At 44.6% G+C, this 18,321-nt stretch overlaps 1 protein-coding gene across 3 annotated transcripts in view; it reads left to right on the top strand.

Annotated features, from left to right (window-relative positions):
• SLC24A3 (solute carrier family 24 member 3) overlaps window positions 1–18,321 on the top strand; it is a 677,295-nt gene that overhangs the window by 620,580 nt on the left and 38,394 nt on the right. For all 3 annotated transcript variants that reach the window (XM_016937521.4, XM_016937520.4, XM_063802526.1), the window contains 4 exons: window positions 1,823–1,848; window positions 9,462–9,515; window positions 15,777–15,910; window positions 18,092–18,252. In XM_016937521.4, coding sequence (XP_016793010.1) covers window positions 1,823–1,848; window positions 9,462–9,515; window positions 15,777–15,910; window positions 18,092–18,252 — 375 coding nt within the window. The remainder of the gene's footprint in view (window positions 1–1,822; window positions 1,849–9,461; window positions 9,516–15,776; window positions 15,911–18,091; window positions 18,253–18,321) is intronic.

Genomic DNA, 18,321 nt, shown 5'->3' on the forward strand with positions numbered 1-18,321 from the left:
GCCTGCCTTCCCTGATAGAAGAAAATTAAATTGGCCTGGTCTAATAAACTTTCTCAATATCTTCTGTTCTCTTAAGTGGCTACAAATTGATTGTTCCAGCCTGCTGCAAGGACTAATATTGAATTAATTTCAATTAATAGAAAATGTTTTCTATCTTAAATAATTTGATCTGCTCCATGATTTTTTGGCAACAATCTTTTTTCAAAAAAGAAAGTTGGGGGGGTTATACAAAAGAGCTGTCAATGCCTTCTAGGGGTTGGGTTCCATGCCATTCAACCTGGATTATGAGTTTGTTGCCTTTATTTCTTTAATTCTCTGCCCATTCTAGTTTGACATTGTCATCCCAATGTCAACTTGTTGAATCTGATAATAAAGATGAAAGTAACAAAAATGATGAAGCCCACATTTCCAATGGCTTGTTGGGAAGAATGAGTTACAAATGAGCACAGCTCCTTCCTCCTCATCCTCATTTTGACCTTCAAGGTAATTGGAAAGAGTTGCTTTATGCGCTTTGTGACTGGTGCCCTGAGGTGTTCTCTACGTCTCTACCCAGCTGATGGTTACTGCCCTGGCTGGGGGCTGATGCCATGCCCGCTTTGTTAACTGAGTTTCCCATCTCCAAGTTGTGATGGCAGTTGACACCCAGAGTGTCCTGCAAGTGTCTGCTTCAGTCTGCCGAGGGCTGCTGCCTCTAAAGGAAAGGCCACTCTGAGACGACCATACTCAAAGCAGTTGTCCTTCAGGAGTTTGAGAAGAAAGAGCTATGAACCATGTCCTCGTCTTCCTACTTCTGTGAAATATAGGTGTACTCATTTGGTTTCGGCAACATGTCATCAGCCATGTGTGTCATGAAAAGGACACCAAATTCGGAGCTGGGGCTGAGTTCTCGAGCCAATTCTGCAGCAAATGGAGCAACCCTAGGAAAATTACTTATGTTCTCTGTGACTCAGTTTCCCTGTATAATCAAAGGATTACACTAGGCTTCCCCTCCTGCCCCCACAAGGTGGGAAATGATTTTAGATGGTATATAGACCAGGACTTCAGTAGATTAAATCCTGCCCTGTATTCTCTCTGTATTCTCTTTCAAGTCCTAACTGATGAGTAAACCTCAGTGGGGTGCTAGTGTGCCTTTGACTGCTTCTGACCCCTAATAATCTTCCTTAGTGAAAGGGCAGGACCATGCCCAGGGCTTGGGCAGCCAACAGTGTCCAGATGGGATTTGCAAACACCATTTGTTGTTATTGCACTTATTTTTCGGGGTGATGGCAAGGAGTGTTGATCCCCTACTTCTGGTTGTGATGTGAAGTTTCCTTTGAAAATAAATTATTTTAAGGAAACAAAAAAAATCAATTAAAAGAAAAAACTGAGCCCATAGAAGTCCAAGCACTTGTATAAAAACTGAAGATGCACAGACATGCAGAAATCTTACAGAGACTAATATTTGGAAGAACCTGCTGAGTTCCTACATCCCCTTGCAGATCTAAGATTCTACAATGGGCCTTGCTTTACAAAGCAGGTTAGTCACACTTCCCTGTCACTCTGATGTTGTACAGAAATTGCAGGAAGAAGGGAATTACCTGAGGCTGTTCTTTTCCACACATGCCCACCCTGATCTACCAACACCTCCTTCCACTAACACTGGCCAAAGGCCAAACCAGTACAGAGGGAAGTTTTACCCACAGGGACTCCAGGTCCCAGGACAACCCAGTCCTGATTACACCATCCCAGGAACAAGGTGGACACTGCGTGCAGCCTTAAAGCATGTGTGTGTGTGTGTGTGTGTGTGTGTGTCTAATCTTCTATTCTTTTTATTTTTTCACAGTTTATTTATGATGAAAAAGTTTCCTGGTAAGTACCTCTCTTTCCCCTTCTCATTTCTGAATGTTATGTTGCAGAGCCAAATATATTGAAGACCAGTGTTGGGATTCAAGAAAGAAAGGGAAGTGTCATGACAGCTTAGAATGAGGAGAATTTCCTAGGAACCCTCTGCACACCTCAGGGGAGAAATTAAATTCATTTTCACAGAGTCAAGACCTTTCCTCTTGGGCTAGAGTGGTGGGGTTCTATTTGAGATCCTCATATCTAAATGTCTTTATTATCCTATGTCTGGACATCATGGCTTAGCTGTGTCTTTCTACAGTCAGCCATGTGCTAGGGTAGAGTTAAGATTTGACTGATTTTTTGGCCGGGCACAGTGGCTCACACCTGTAATCCCAGCACTTTGAGAGGCCGAGGCGGGTGGATCACGAGGTCAGGAGATCGAGACCATCCTGGCTAATACGGTGAAACCCCATCTCTACTAAAAATACAAAAAATTAGCCGGGCGTGGTGGTAGGCACCTGTAGTCCCAGCTACTCAAGAGGCTGAGGCAGGAGAATGGCATGAACCTGGGAGGTGGAGCTTGCAGTGAGCCAAGATCACACCACTGCACTCCAGCCTGGGCGACACAATGAGACTCCATCCCCCACCCCCCAAAAAAAAAATTGTGTCCAAACCAAGCTCCATGTTCCCAATCCCATGTTTATCTTAGGAATTAGGACCCAGGCACTTCTGTGACCATTAATCCATTAAAGTTCCCCCTGACTTTCAAAAGATCTTAGAGCTCTGAAAATTGGTGTTGTTGGGGATGTTTTATTTTGATAGAAACTGTTGCCCAGATTAAATATATGGCAAGACATTTGCATTTGGTCCAACTGTTCAAATCCTCGTTTTCGAGGTGGGTTCTGAGCAAATCAAACATGTTTGAAATGGAAATGGAAATCGAGTGTATTGTGCATTCTCGTTACATATTTTCCGAATATTTGATCTACAGAGGTAAGCAATGTGAAATAACATATTAGGAATAGGCGTAGGTAGAAAATCTCCCTGGTATTATTGAAAGCTGTGAATGAGCCAGAACAAGTAGAGTCCACCAGGCTTCACTTTCAGCAAAATGACTGCTAACTCTTTGTTGGTGTGGGCCTCTCTGTATCTGAGGACATCTCTGACTTTCAGAATTAGGGGGCAGTGGAGAACCCATCACATTGATGATAAATGTTACTTGCTATGTCAGGGTATTAAGATACTTTTGCTAACTCTCCTCTTTGCAAGAAGAAAGAGGAGGAGACAGCTAGGAGAAAATAAGAAGGAGGTCTTCTTTGAATCATAGTGACCAATAGGCTGAAAGGAATTGACATGCCCAGGAGCACCCCAAATCAGAGAGCCTCCTTGTTATATCATCCTGGAGGTGGCTGCCAAATGGAATGAGGGGCATTTTTCCCCCCTGTCCTTGGGGATAAAGTGCAGCACAAGAAAACTTCCAGAAGCTGATGGCGTAGTTAGCACAACCACTGCTCTGCCTTAGCAAACAGTAGGTGCTTCAACGTTGCTCAGTGGTGCTAGTCTTTGCTAATGACACTCCCCAAAAGACAAATAAGTTGTGATCACAGTTGATCTCAGAAATGTGTGTGCTGCTCTTGTGCAGAAACATATTAGGAAAGGCTACCCAGGATGGTTTGCTGTCAGCCTTAGAGGGAGCTGTCTTTTCTACCACCTCCATGGCATTGCTGTATGAAAGCCATGGCAAGTGAAGAAAGCAGGCTTCACCATCAGCCCATTTCACTCCGTATCCTCAAAACATCTCGGGATAGTTCAGATGGTTTGGAGCAAGAAAAGGAGTGTCTATTTCATCTTCATTCCTAAGGCTTTTCCCATGATGTTAGGTAACCCCATCCTAGGGTAGGTGCCCGAGCCTGCAGCAGAAGGCTCTAGATTCTGGAAGGTACAAGTCATCAGAGCCCTCGCCCTGAGCACCGAGGCTCCCTCTCATCCAATTATGAGTAAGAGGCTGGGAGGGCCATGGATACATGAGTTGCAAATCCCCAGGTGTGTCTTGATCTATCTGGGGAGCACTGGAATCATAAGTCATGCACAGTTGTGGCTTCCAGGGAAGAACTGGCCTGGGGGGCCTTGGTGGCACCAGAACTACATTCTTCCCAGAGCACTGGCCTGTCGTGTAACTTGTTATTACACGCATGGGCTGATGAAGAGCATTTTGCACGTGAGTGAGGCTGAGAAATTAAAGTCTGTGCCACTGGCCCTTATCTACTTTGGGACTCCCGGGGATTTCAACTTCTCATTTAATGGATGAAAAATAATGGAAGTTTAAGAATTTTTTACTCTTCACTTCTCCTATCTTCTTACCAAGCCAATCACGACCATTTATTTTGCTGAAATGGTGCGTGTAGGTGCTGATTTCTCTCTTTAAAATCAGAGTCTTCAGTCTGTGCAATTAAAGCACAGTAACATTTTGAAAATACCTTTAACAGAGAGTTCCATTCCTTGTTATAGAACATTCCAGCATGGCCTAGAGATTTCAAAGCAGGTAACCAGTTCACCCAGAAAAATCCTCAAAGGGAAACAAATTTCCATTGTGTTTATTTCAAAACTACAGTACTCTTTAGGAGGAAGTGAGCTTTGTCAAATACAAATACACCAGGGCAAAGTACCCCTGTCATGCCGTTCAGATTCTTTCACCATTCCTGAAGCAGCATTCTGCAGGAAGTCACATTCAGTCAAAAAATGGTGGTTGACAGTTAGTCAGGATTGATTTTAGTAGCAGGTACTAGAAGAACCAGCTACAGCGTATTGAATACATACTGGTGTATTTTTCTTACTATCAGTGTCCCGGATGTACATGGTGCTGTGGCTCTGCATTTCCCCTGGCCTTTGCCTAATGGTCCCAAGATGGCTGCTGCAGCCCCAGCCACCAAGTTCATATTGAAGAAAGGAAGGAGGAAGAAGGGGCACTGTTGTTCTTTTTGGCACACTTCCACCTTGCATCTCTTTGGTCGCAGAAGGGTCTGCCTTGACCACTGAGCAGCCAGGGAGATTAGAATGACCACTTTAGACCAATCATGATTCATGCTCAGGGCCTAGGGGTCAGGCGCACCCTCTTTGAGATCAGAAGGGCTCCATTTGCTGCCTCGACCTAGTGGGTGGGGTTCTCTTAGCAGGGAAGAGGCAGGGGAATAGTGGTGAGTGCTTTTCGGTTAGGTGCCTATGTGCTAAAAGACACTTGACATAGGAAGCATCGACAGGGCATGGTGGCTCACGCCCGTAATCCCAGCTTTTTGGGAGGCTGAGGCAGGTGGATCACTTGAGGTTAGGAGTTCGAGACCAGCCTGGCCAACATGGTGAAAACCCATCTCTACTGAAAATACAAAAATTAGCCAGGCATGGTGATGCCCAATTGTAGTCCCGGCTGCTCGAGAGGCTGAGGCTGTAGAATAGCTTGAACCCTGGAAGCGGAGGTTGCTGTGAGCCAAGATTGTGCCACTGCACTCCAGCCTGGGTGACAGAGCAAGACTCTGTCTCAAAAAAAAAAAAGAAAAAAGTGTCAGAGGCCCACATATTAGGATGTATGCTCGACCCACAGAGCAAGCCCATGTTGTTGCCAGAAGGAATTCGGAATGTGTCTTCAGGGAGTCTGAAGGCCCAAGAAGAAAACTAAAGAACGCAGGGCAATGGTTTGGTTTCTTCTTTTGAGTCCGAAGTTGTGACTTTGGGAGAGAAAAGAGACCCTGGGATTGCAACCTGGAAACTCTTCCTGGTGGGGCTGGAAAACAGCTTTTGCTGTTCTGGGACGTGCTCAGGAAACCAGAGCCAACAGTGTACCCAGGTGAGGAGAGGAGCAGTCCTCACATCTGAGAAGGAACCGTCTTTGGTGAGAATCAGGGACCCATTGAAAATGATTCAAAATGGAAGCCTGGGGAGGGAAGAAACAAACCCAGATCAGCTACAGAATGGGATCCTCAGAGGACAGTGGGTGAGGTGTGCTCAGGAGGAAAGGGGAGAAGGTGCCCAGCGTCCTAGGTGAAAGGGCGAGAAAGGGGACCAAGGAGGGCCGAGTGACTTCCAAGGTCTGGACGCTTCCTAAGCACCTCCTCTACCCCAGGGAAACATGTCATACAAAACCAGAGCTGGCCCGACCTGGAGCTCTCTCAGGCTGGAGGGATGCAGACCCTTGACGTGTAACTATGGGACCACATGGAGAGGCTCACCACACTGAGGAGAGGGGGTGGGGGGAAGGGCCCTGAAGAGCATTAGGCCAAGGCTTGATGATCCAAATTCAACCAGGTCAAAAATGCATGAGGAACAGCAGGTGGGGCGGCACAGAGGCCTCCTAGAGCCCACTGGGTTCACTGGGGAGGAAGCCTGGTGAGCCCTGTGTCTGAACGCCAACAGAGCAAACTTGAAATGTCAACAAAAGCAAGGAATCTCATCCTACAGGCATCTCTGCAAAATGGCCAGAGAGAACCTGGTTTGAATATTGCAACAGAAGGGCTTTTGATGAGTAAAAAATGGAAAAGATCTAAAATAATTAGAAAGAGCATACATACACCTGTTTAGAAAGTGCTGGACTTAATTCAATCTGACTACAATATTTCATTAAAGTTGATTCATTTTCTGGTGACTTCTCACTGAATCTATTAAAATGCATCTAAGCAATAACGTGACATCCCTTCAGAACCTGGGAGCCTGTTCCTTCCAAATGAATGGGCTGTGAATAAATCTCACTTTTCACCATGAAGTGTATGCTACGTATACATTGGCATTGATGAGATAAGAACTATGTTCAGGCCACTGGAGGCATTTTGCAACTGAAAATTGATGTTTGGAGGGAGTGTCACCTGCACAGATGAGCTGATGGCTGCCTTCTGCTGGGGAGAATAGGCAAGTGGGCAAGACCTGGGGGTGTCTGCGTGGGGAGAAATCAGTTGTTGGCATTTTAAATCTCTGGATAATGAGACACCAGATACCAGGGAAGGTGTCAGGTGTGAGGAGTGGTGTCAAGTGACTGCTAGAAACAGGTGTTAGTTACATAATAAATGAGTAATAAATATATAAACAAGATAATCACAGACTGCTTAGAGGTTTGAAGAACATAAACAGGGTCATGTGAGAGAAAGTCGGGCAGGGACAGGCAGGGAAGATTGCTTGGAGGAGGTGATATTTAAAAGCTGGTATCTGCAGGATAAAAGTGGCCAGCCAAGGAGTGAAGGGAAAGCCATTCCTGGCCAAAAGAACATTCAGTGCAAAGGCTCTGGGAGAGGGAAAGAGACGGCTGTGTGCAAATGAAAGGCCATTGAGGTGGGGCACAGATAGGACACAAGACAACATGGAGACAGAAGAAAAGGCCAGGATTTGCAAGGAAAAAGGAAACTTTCATTTTTTTTCTTAGGCATTTTGGGAAGTAAAGATTTTAAGAAGTGCGTTGACATGCTCCCATAGTATCAAGGAAACCAGTTCAGAGGTTGAAGTGAAAATGACCTAGGGAGGGCGCAGTAGAGAAGAAAGAAGTCAATGATTGATGAAATACTTGAGACACAGAGTCCGATGGATATGGGAGTGAGGAAAAGGGAGTACTCCATATTGATTTCCAGATTCTGGGCTTGACTGGGCAGGGAGTGGTACAGTTGACTGAAAGGACAAAGCCCAGGGTTGTTTTTTTGTTTTTGTTTTTTTGTTTTTTGTTTTTGTTTGTTTGTTTGTTTTAAGGAGGCTAGGAAATAAGAATGAAGAATTCTGTTCTGATAGACATTTAGACTTCCAGGTGCAGAGGCCAAATATATGAATCTGGAGCTGGAGAGAGGTGTGGTGTGGATGTGTAAATTGGGGGTCATTATCATGTATTTGATGTTTATAGCAATAGGTCAGGATGAGGTCACCTAGGGAGAAAACATAGGCAATAAAGATGGCCCAATAATGAGAGGATGAACTGAAGGAGTGGAGGAGGCAAAGGAGATGGAGAAGGAGAAACTGGGGGCAGGAAGGAAGCCGGGTGTGTGGCCTCTCGGCAGTCAGAAGAGAGGGTTTTATGAAGCGGGGCAGATGATCTCCTTTCAGATGCTACCAGGAAATCGAACAGGATGATGGACAACCACCTACTCATGCTTGGATTGGTGTGGATGGAAATCACTGGTGCCCTTGACAGGTGATTCAGGAGATCGGTGGGTGTGAAAGTTAGGCTAGAGAAATTTGCCAACTGAATGAGAGGCACTGAAATGCAGTGTGCACAGCCCTTTAAGAAGTTTTGCCATGACAGAAGCTGAGAAATGTGGCAGAAATTGAAAGGGCTTGGATACCCTGATTTCCTCTCTCAATAGTGCATCTGAGCACTTTCTAGAATAAATACCTACATCTTTGCATAATTTGTTTTGGAAGGGAGAGGGAAGAAAGGGTTTTACTGTGTCGCCCAGGCTGTGGTGCAGTGGTGTGATCATAGCTTACTGTAGCCTCCATCTCCTGAGCTCAAGTAATCCTCCCGCCTCAGCCTCCCCAAGTAGCTGAGACTCCAGGGGCACACCACCATACCTGGCTAATTTTTTAATTTTTTTCTGGAGACAGGGTCTTGTTATGTTGCTCAGGCTGTTCTGGAACTTGGGGACATAAGTGATCCTTTCCTCTCAGCCTCCCAAAATGCTGGGATTACAGGAGCGGGTCACTGTGCCCAGCCTGCATAATCATTCTTAATGGATACATGAACCTACGTATCATTTATGTACCCAGTGCCCTATTTTATAACCACCTGGCTTCCTTCCAGCTTTTCACTTTTTTATAAACACTGCTGCAGGAAAAACCCTTGTGTATGTATCCTTTTCACATTTGAACAAATATTTCTCTAGGATCAGCTTCTAGACATGGAATTTGAAAAGAGAAAAGGAAGGATGGGTATAACCTGGAGTTTCCTCATCTGACCATTCTCCAGTAACCTACCATTGAAGCCAAAATTACTCCCTCAATGAGCTGATTTGATTCTGTAGCTAAAGCGAAACCTGGAAAACAAGCTCCTGGTTTTTAGTTGGAAGCCACTAAGATAAAGAAAACAGAAGTATTCAGACTATTAGAAGCTCAAGGCACATTCTAGCGGGTTTTTCTTTTCTTCCTTCCTGTGGAATGTTTTCCCACTTATTCCTTCTTACTCTTCGACTGGTACCTTCCCTGCCCAGGTTCCGTCTGTCTGTCTGCCTGCCTCTCTCCCCACTTCTACCCTTTATGCCTGGCTCCTATATATCCAACAATCCCTCAGGCATCCCCGGCAATTCCTCTAATTTTAGTTTCCCCTTGTAAATATGTCTGAATAGTTTCAGTGAATGATTAAGCTGAGACCAGATGTATACATATTGACCTATATTCAGCAACGTGTATGAAAGGCTTGCTGCTTTCAAAGAGCTCTTTTAGGTGACAAATAACAGAGAGGAAGGGGCATTTTCCCTTTAGGTGAGGAGAGAAGAGAAAGATGGTTGACAGCCTTATGCAGCATAGAGAATGTCTCTAGACCAGGAAATATCCATCACCTAGCACCATCTGCCTTCTCCTTACTATCCTGGCCGTTTGCATCGAATATGTCTTTAAAAATGAGGCAGGTGAGTTTCACAGATGTCCATGACTGTCTTTAACTGTTCTTGGTTTACACACAGGTGGGAGTCTTTAGTCCTTGTGCTGATGTATCTTATCTACATTGTCATCATGAAGTAAGTAAAATTCTTCATTTCTTTTCCAAAACTGTTTCTTGCATTCCACATTATGTGATGATGTGGGAAGAGGATTGGGGCGGGTATCTGACTGGTTTTTCAGTGTGTATCATCACAGTCACTTGGCTCCCTGCCAGACTGTTGTGAGTCACTGTAATTTTGATTAGTATCAATTGTAGTGACCTCTCCAGCCCATATTCGATGATAGACTCAAAGCTTCAGTGTTTCACTTGAGAACTCTCTAGAACCCCTAATCTCTCTTCAGGATCTGGCAGCTCTGGGAGGTTTCTTCACTCTCTTTCTTAACACAAAGGAGATAAAACTCAATACATTACACTGCTATAGAGGGTGAGAGAAGATGCAAGGTAGTCTGCTGCCAGTCTACTCAATATGGCAGCCAACATGAGCCAGCCATCTGGTGGTCTGTGTAGACCCAGTATCTAGGGCTTGCTTGTGAAGGGAATTCCTAGGGTAGGACCTTCATCAAACATATCCTGGCATGGAATTATCATGAGGTAACTGATGAAGAGTTAGTTAAGAGACAGCTGAAATCATGGATCAAATATCTGTGGACTTCCATTATTCATATGGTATTAGTCATCCACTGCTGCATAACAAACCATCCCAAAACTTAGTGGCTGAAAAGCACAAACATGTATTATCTCACACATTGTCTGAGAGTTAGGAACCCAGGAGCAGCTTAACTGCAAGGTTCTGGCTCAGAGTCTCTCATGAGTTTGCAGCCAGAGCTGCCATCATGTACTGGACTGGTGTGGGAGAACCTGCCTTCAAGCGATGCTGGCTCTTGACTGGCGGGCTGTTTCTCACCACATGGGCTCCTCCCTAGAGCTGCTTGAGTGGCTTCCTCCAGAGCAAGTGGTTCAAGACAGAGAGCAAGAAGGGCCCTGCAGCACCTTTTATAATACCCCAGAAGTCACACGCCATTACTGCTACCATATTCTGTTTATTAGCAGCGAGTCACTAAGTCCAGTCCACACTCAAGGGGCTGGCATCACTTAGTGAAGGGAAAAATGTCAAAGAACTGTTGATGTATTTTAAAACCACCATGTTATGACATATGTTCTTTTCCCTCCTGGAGTTGGGGTAGCTTATTTATATCAAGAATTTGCCAGGCGCAGTGGCTCATGCCTGTAATCTCAGCACTTTGGGAGGCCAAGGTGAGCGGATCACTTGAAATCAGGAGTTTGTGACCAGCCTGGCCAACATGGTGAAACCCCATCTCTACTAAAAATACAAAAATTAGCCAGGCGTGGTGGCGTGCACCTGTAATCCCAGCTGCTTGGGAGGAGGCAGGAGAATCGCTGGAACCCGGGAGGCAGAGGTTGCAATGAGCTGAGATCGCGCCACCACTCCAGCCTGGGTGACAGAGCGAGACTCCATCTCATTAAAAAAAAAAAAAAAAAAAAATTGTATGACCAATGTTTCCCATGCTGTAAGTTAAATGTAAGCACCATGGTGGTAAGCCTGCTGGTTCATCTTTTTGCCAGGCACCACTGGGATGAGGAGGTTATAAAGAATGCAGAGATGTTCTGTGCTGCAACTGCCCAACCCCGTGGGAGCTGCTGCTTTTCCTCTAAATTAGCCCATGTTTCCCCACATATGTAGCCGTAGGAGTGACTGCCTTCTCTAGGGGCAAGAAAGTAGAAATCCATCAACAATGGCCAGTTTGGACATATCAGGTAGCAGTCTGGAACTGACACATTAAGGTTTCTTATTGTTGAGACATGACAAAAGTTAATTCTGGTGACCAGTGACTGAGACACTTGTTGAGAGAAATCAACACGGACATTGGCAAATATCACAGGAGCAATGAAGGTAGAAGCTGGCTTGGCCAGTGCCCAGGGTGGGCTGTAGGCAATCTGCTGCCAGTCTACTCAATATGGGGGCCAACATTTGTGAGGGGAGCCATCCAATGGTTACTGTAGACCCCACATCTGGAGCTTAGTGGAGAAGGGCCTTCCTAGAGTAGGACCTTAGTCATACATATCCTGGTACCATAAGGTAACTAATGAAGAAACCAGAAGTCACACACCGTAGAACTAATCATTTAAAAATACCAATAGATGAGCTCTCATGAAAACCAGAGTTGATCCAAAGCCTTTCCAAACTTTCCAGCCCCCAAAGGAAAAGCCTTTAAAGATCAGAGCACCCATCTTATGCCTCTTTGTCTCAAAGAGCAAAACTATATAGCAAATCAGTGCCAAAGTGGGGAAGCCTCAAACTACTGTCTGTGTGTGTACTCACACATCTTCCTTTGCTGTTTTCTAGTGCATCGTTTCAATTTTTTAACATTTTGAGGCTCTAATTGAGCTCCCAAAAGTGGATTAGTTGATTATTCTGGAAGAATCGCCACACAGTGTCTGCTCTATGCCCAACATTAATCTTGGGTCTTGAATCTTAATTTTCATGAAAGTGTGTTTCAAAATGAATTCACTAAGGGCTTCAGAGAGTTAAGTATTCTTCAAAAACAGATGTGGCCAGAGAGAAGAAGACTTGAGGAATTTTGCTGGCATGCATCTTATAGCCACTGCTCCCCTTTTCCAAGCCACCTTGAAGCCCATGAGTCGCTGGCAGGACACGTGTACAGTAAGATAGTACAGCGAACACATCCTCTCCTCTTCCCCAAACCGTACCAAATGTGGAAGCTAATGAGGTGTGTTTCTGCTGATGCCTCACTTTTACCAACATTCCAGCTGTTCAAACTGGCAGGATACAAATAAAACTGGGAATGGAAGCTACTGTGCTCATGAAATTTTCTGCATAAATTCTGGTCCTAAGTTCTAAATTGAAATCTCTGCTCTTTAGCCATCCCCCTCTGCAATCAGAGGCTTTAATCATTGGGTTTTATCAAATCTGATTTATAAAATTGCATGCTTCACAATAAAATAGCTTCAGGGTGCAAGCACAAAATTTAAAACATTCAATTAAAAATATAAAACAGCAACAGTAGTTAAGAAAAAAAACAGCATATATTAGAATCGTCAGCTGCCTCCTAGGTGGAGAGTTTTTAAATGACTTTAAACATTCTATCTGAAGGTCAAAAAGCAATTTCAGATTGTCCAGTTAGGTAGAAACCTTCAGGGAGCATGAAGCATGCCTGGCCTTGGCAAGGATTGATTTCTGTACATCCCAGGTCACTGCTCTGGGATTTGTTCCCCAGATGGGGTATGTGTGCTGGTGGTTAAGAACCAGTGCCTCACATTCAGCCCTGACAGCGGAGCCCCCTGCCACTGACAGTCATGGGACCTCAGCCAAGTTCTTCAGCCATCTTGAATCTCAGTTTCCTCTTCTGCAAAACAAGATTAATAATAATTTCTACTATTATTATATATATTCCATGAGAACGGAATGTGACAGCTTAGTTAAGCTGTCAAGCTAAGTTAAGCTTAGTTTAACCTGGTATCCAGTTTTGAGAAAGCCCTCACTGTATAGTATTATTATCCTGTTCTCTAAACCCTGATAAATGTATAATACATGAGTTTGCTTTTGTACTTTAAAAGCAAAACCTAATCACTGGGCACTGTAGTGCATGCCTGTGATCCCAGCTATTCAGAAAGCTGGAGCGAGAGGATTGCTTGAAGCCAGGAGTTTGAGACTAACCTCGGCAACATAGCAAGACCCCGTTTCAAAAAAAAAAAAAAGCAAACCTTTATGCAAGTCAGTATTTCTTTCAGGGAAATGGAGTCTAAGTCAAGATGACAGAAACACTGCCTCTTTCCCTGTCGCTCTACAGGGCAAGGCATCCTTGTCGAATCTAGAAAGTGTGGAGGCCTTTTCACTAACAGGAATTTTGAATATATACAGGAGTCCGCAGAATAGTATGATGAACCCCATGCATTCGTCACCACCCCCAGCAACCATCAACCCACAGTTGCCCCATCCACACCCTATTCACTTCCCTTTTCTCCTATAATTTTGAAGTCCCGGACATCATACTAGTTCATCCACAAAAATTCCAGTATACATCTGGACATCTCTAGACACAGCTGGATACTCTTTTAGGATTCTAAAAGGACTATTTTCTTTAACATAACCACATTATCTTCATACCTAAAATTAATACTAATTCCTTAATATCATAAAGTACCTAATGTTCAAATTTTCAGTGGCCTCACAAATGTCTTTTTCATTGTTTTCTTTTAGTTTCATAGATATCATAAATATTTTTAAAATGAGAATTCAAATAAATTCCACTCATTAGAATTGGTGGCCCATGACTTGCTGCTGTGTCTGTATGTGTGTGCATGTGTGTGTGTGCATTTTCCTTGCACTTTGTTCTTTAATGAAGTTTGGCTGTTTGCTCTGCAGAGTTGCCCACGGTTGGAAAGCGTTGATTATATCCCATGATGTGGCGCAGTCTGTTCCCTTGGCCTCTGTGTCTGTGTGTGTGTCGGTGTGTGTATGTGTGTGCATGAGTGGGTGTCTATGTGTGTGTGTCTGTGTGTCTGTGTGCTGTGTGTCTGTGTGTGTGTCTGTATGTGTCTGTGTGTGCGAGTGTGTGTCTGTGTCTGTGTGTGTGTCTGTGTGTGTCTCTGTGTGTGTCTGTGTGTCTCTGTGTGAGTGTCTGTATGTGCATGTGTGTGTGTGTGCATTTTCCTTGCACTTTGTTCTTTGATGAAGTTTGGCTGTTTGCTCTGCAGAGTTGCCCATGGTTGGAAACTGTTGATTATATCCCATGCTGTGGTGCAATCTGTTCCCTTGGCCTATGTGTTTCCTATATGTCTGTAATTGATCTGATTCGGGCTAGACTATGTCCCAAGTGGTGGTAAAGTTCCATCACCAGGAGGCACGGTGATGTCTGCCTTTCTCTGTCTGTAGTGTTGGCAGCCATCAGCATTCAGGTTCCATCACCAGGAGGCACGGTGATGTCTGCCTTTCTCTGTCTGTAGTGTTGGCAGCCATCAGTGCTCAGTGTCTGCATCTATTATTTCGTTTGGGTTGCAAAATAGTGGTGTTCTAATTCTACGCTTCGTGTCTTATGAACTACAAATGGCACCCGTCACTTTGACTAGTTTTCCGTTCTCTCTCATGCAATGTAGTAACTGCACATTCCTAGAGAGTACAGGAAAGAACTTATGGATGAGACGGTCCAGCCACAGAGGACCTCTTCGTCTCTCTGAGGTCTTGTTGCCATAGGCCAGCCACCTCAGAGCTATACCCACTGAAGAATCAGGCACAAAGGAGATAGCTGGGAGGGAATCCAGAGAGCTTCATGTCTGTAGCAGCAAAGAGATGAGGAAGGGGAAGAGAAACATAGGTTGAGTGGCCTTCCAGCTGGCAACTTACGGTCACCATGCCTAACTGCCATGCCTATGGGAGGCCGGAGGTCAAACTGGAGGTCCCCAGTGGGCTGTCCCATGGCCAGTAAACGATGGAGGGGGAAAAGCAGTAGCAGCCTTCTGTGACATGGAAACTGTGCCTGGCTGTCTTTGCCCGTGAGTTTTTATGAGTTTTCTAGGATTCCTCTGTGGGAATCTTCTCATACTAAAGCTAGGGAGACTGTAAAAAACCATCCTCGGAACTTGTACAAGCTTCTTCCCTTCCCACCTCAGCCTGCTGGGGCATCTAAGGAACACTGCGCAATGTATTCACTTGATCATTCTGGAGGATAATAGCCTAGAATTTTTTCATAAAGCTAAGGGCCCATTGGATCTGAAACTTAGGCACGATAGTCATAGAAATTTGGAGAATCCCAACCCATGACCTCAGGAAACCAAAGCCATACAGAGACCCAGACGGCCAACCGGACTGTAGCACATAGACTGTGACACACAGCCACTGCTCCTGGGGAGTGGTGTGGATGAAGCAGCTTCTCCTTCTCCCAAAAAGCTGGTCCCTGATTACAAAGGCCCTGGAGATGTGGCCCAGAGGAGGTAGACCTTGACCATCCTACTGAGTCTTAGCACAGTCCTTCCATGTGCAGACTGAGAAGGGGAGCTCAATCCCAGAGAGGCCTCCACTGGCATGAAAGAGGTGGCAAAGTAAGCAATGTGCCCATGTGCTCTGGTTTATTTCTATAATGGTGGTTTTCTTTTCACTTACCATTAGTTCATAAATTGGGAAATGGGACAGGTTGTATATTCTGAGGGGGAATGGGTTGACAAAATTAGAACACTAATAACCTGAGGCCTGGGGACTGTACATACAGACTGGGAGAGCTCTCAGAAGCACTTGGTGGGAGTTGAGAAATGGGAGAATGGCAAACACTGATGGACTCTGCCCACTTGTTGCTTTGCTCAGATATAACGCTTGCATACATCAGTGCTTTGAGAGGAGGACAAAAGGTGCCGGGAACATGGTCAACGGATTGGCCAACAATGCTGAAATTGATGACAGCAGCAACTGCGACGCAACTGTGGTGCTACTTAAGAAAGGTAACCAAGGAGAGCACTTTGGGGTCCAAGGCAGGAGGATCACTTGAGGCCAGGAGTTCAAGACCAGCCTGGCCAACATGGCAAATCCCCATCTTTACTAAAAATACAACAAAATTAACCGGGAGTGGTAGCCCAAGCCTGTAATCCCAGCTGCAGGGAGGCCGAGGCACGAGAATCGCTTGAACGCAGGAGGCAGACGTTGCAGTGAGCCGAGATTGCTCTACCGCACTCCAGTCAGGACAACAGAGCCAGACCCTATCTCAAAAAAAAAAAAAGAAAGAAAGAAAAGGTAACCAAGGAGATATTGTGTGCGAGAAGAAAGTGCTAGAATATGAGCCTATCTGCCCACTCTCATAGCCACACATGGCGTGCCCCAGCTGGCCTTGAGAGGGCACTCCCTGCCCGGAGAGAGCAGAAGTTTCCAGTCCTCCAACCCTCCTTTTCACTACAATGTCATGGAGCCATCTCATACCTGGTAAGCCCCTTAGAGCTCAGAAAGCCCCCTGGAAATTCCCAGGCAACACATTTGCTGGGAGTGCTGCAGAGAACAGGATGGCAAAGGAAAGGAGACCCTAGGTTCTGAGATAGGGTTTTGGTTGTGTGACCATGAAGCAGGTTATGTAACCTCTTGAGCCTCAGTTTTCTCTTCTGAAATATGAGAATCATTTTTGTAATAAGCAAAGTAGATAAATATGTGTCAGAGTTTAGTGCAATGCTCTATAAACGACAGGTGTTATTAGTATATTACTAGATCCAAATTCACTTTAAGGCTACGTTAACTCAGTTTCCAAGCTGCAAACAGAAATAGAAAAGTGCCTTCCTCTTCAAAGTAATTCTTGTATTCAGTCGAGTCTTACAAAACAGCTGAGATACTAAGGGAAATTAGATGGTGCTCTCAAATATATAATATTTTTTCTAAGAGGAACTCAGAAATAATCATTTAATTTTACCTGGAATGTGTTTTTTACTTAAATTTTTAAACTTTTCTCTTGAAATATGGGAGTTTATTTTTTCTTGGTCCCATATGGTTGCTTTGCAGGAAGAAAAAAAAGAAATTAGAAAGGTTATTTTCAAATACATCTATGGGTTATTTTCAAATATATCTCTGACATCACTGCATCATTAGATTTTCAAAATTAAATATTTGATATATTTTTCTGAATGATTATACATATGTTTAACAAATGACTTAGGTGATTTAGTACCATTTCACATGAGGATTTTATTTAGTTTCTTCTCTTCTGGGTAGTTTATAACCGTAAAAGGAATATGCTAAAGAGAGCTACCTAGTATTAGCCAGTGTTTCCAGAGAACACTTCATGCTTTAGTGGCTTGGAAAACAGGAGCTAGTACTACAGGAGGCTGCAGCCAAGTACCCTTGAACTGTGTGCATATACAGCTCATTCATAGAGAGGGAGCTGGACCCTTCGTGCAACATTATTTTTTAGGCCTTCTGGTGAACTATCACACAAGATTTGTCCCAAGCACCCTTCTGACCTCGGTTCTCTGTAACATGAACAACTCACCCACCACTTGTCAGCTCTGCTCATAGACTGGGCTGAGGGAATGTGTACATTTCACCACCATGTCCTCCAGTGCAGAATTGCACTAACGTCAATTCAGTAGCATTTAACAGCTCAGTATGAATATTGCTGACATTTGAAGGGCATATAGGGTACAAAGTTCTTGGAGTCTTCTCTGTGCCCCAGATCTGAATGGTGGGGAAAGAATCCTTTAAGGACAAGGAGGAATTCTCTTATGGTATCATTAATTCTTACCATGTCAATGAATGAGGCTTAAATTGTTTCAAGTCCTTTCAAAAGATTTAACATGAACACCCATGGAAAGGAGATTTTGACTCTTGTTCAAAATTTGCTCACTGCAACCCTTCCTGGCTGGCTGGATGAATGGAAAGAAGGAAGGAAAGAAGGAATAAGGAAAGAAGAGTGGATGGATGGATGGATAGGTGAGTTGGATGGATGGAAAGAAGAATGAATGCATGGATGGGTGGAAGGAAGGAAGAAATAAGGAAAGAAGAGTGGATGAGTGGATAGACGGATGGGTGAATGGATGGGAGGAAAGAAGGGAGGAAGAGAAAAGAAGGGAAGGAAGAATAAATGAATGCCTCTTTCCTGCTCCTGGCCTCCATGTTATTTTACCTTATGTTTTTCGTTTCTCTAGCAAATTTCCACCGCAAAGCATCAGTGATCATGGTGGACGAGCTGCTGTCGGCCTACCCACACCAGCTTTCCTTCTCTGAGGCTGGCCTTCGAATCATGATAACCAGCCACTTTCCCCCCAAGACCCGGCTCTCCATGGCCAGTCGCATGTTGATCAATGAGGTACCTGGGAAAGCACTGTCCACTGCCCACTGGACAGGGGTGGGAAACTCTGGGAAGGAGAGAAGGTTT

This window comes from Pan troglodytes, chromosome 21 (assembly GCF_028858775.2).
Source record: "Pan troglodytes isolate AG18354 chromosome 21, NHGRI_mPanTro3-v2.0_pri, whole genome shotgun sequence".
NCBI lineage: Eukaryota > Metazoa > Chordata > Mammalia > Primates > Hominidae > Pan > Pan troglodytes.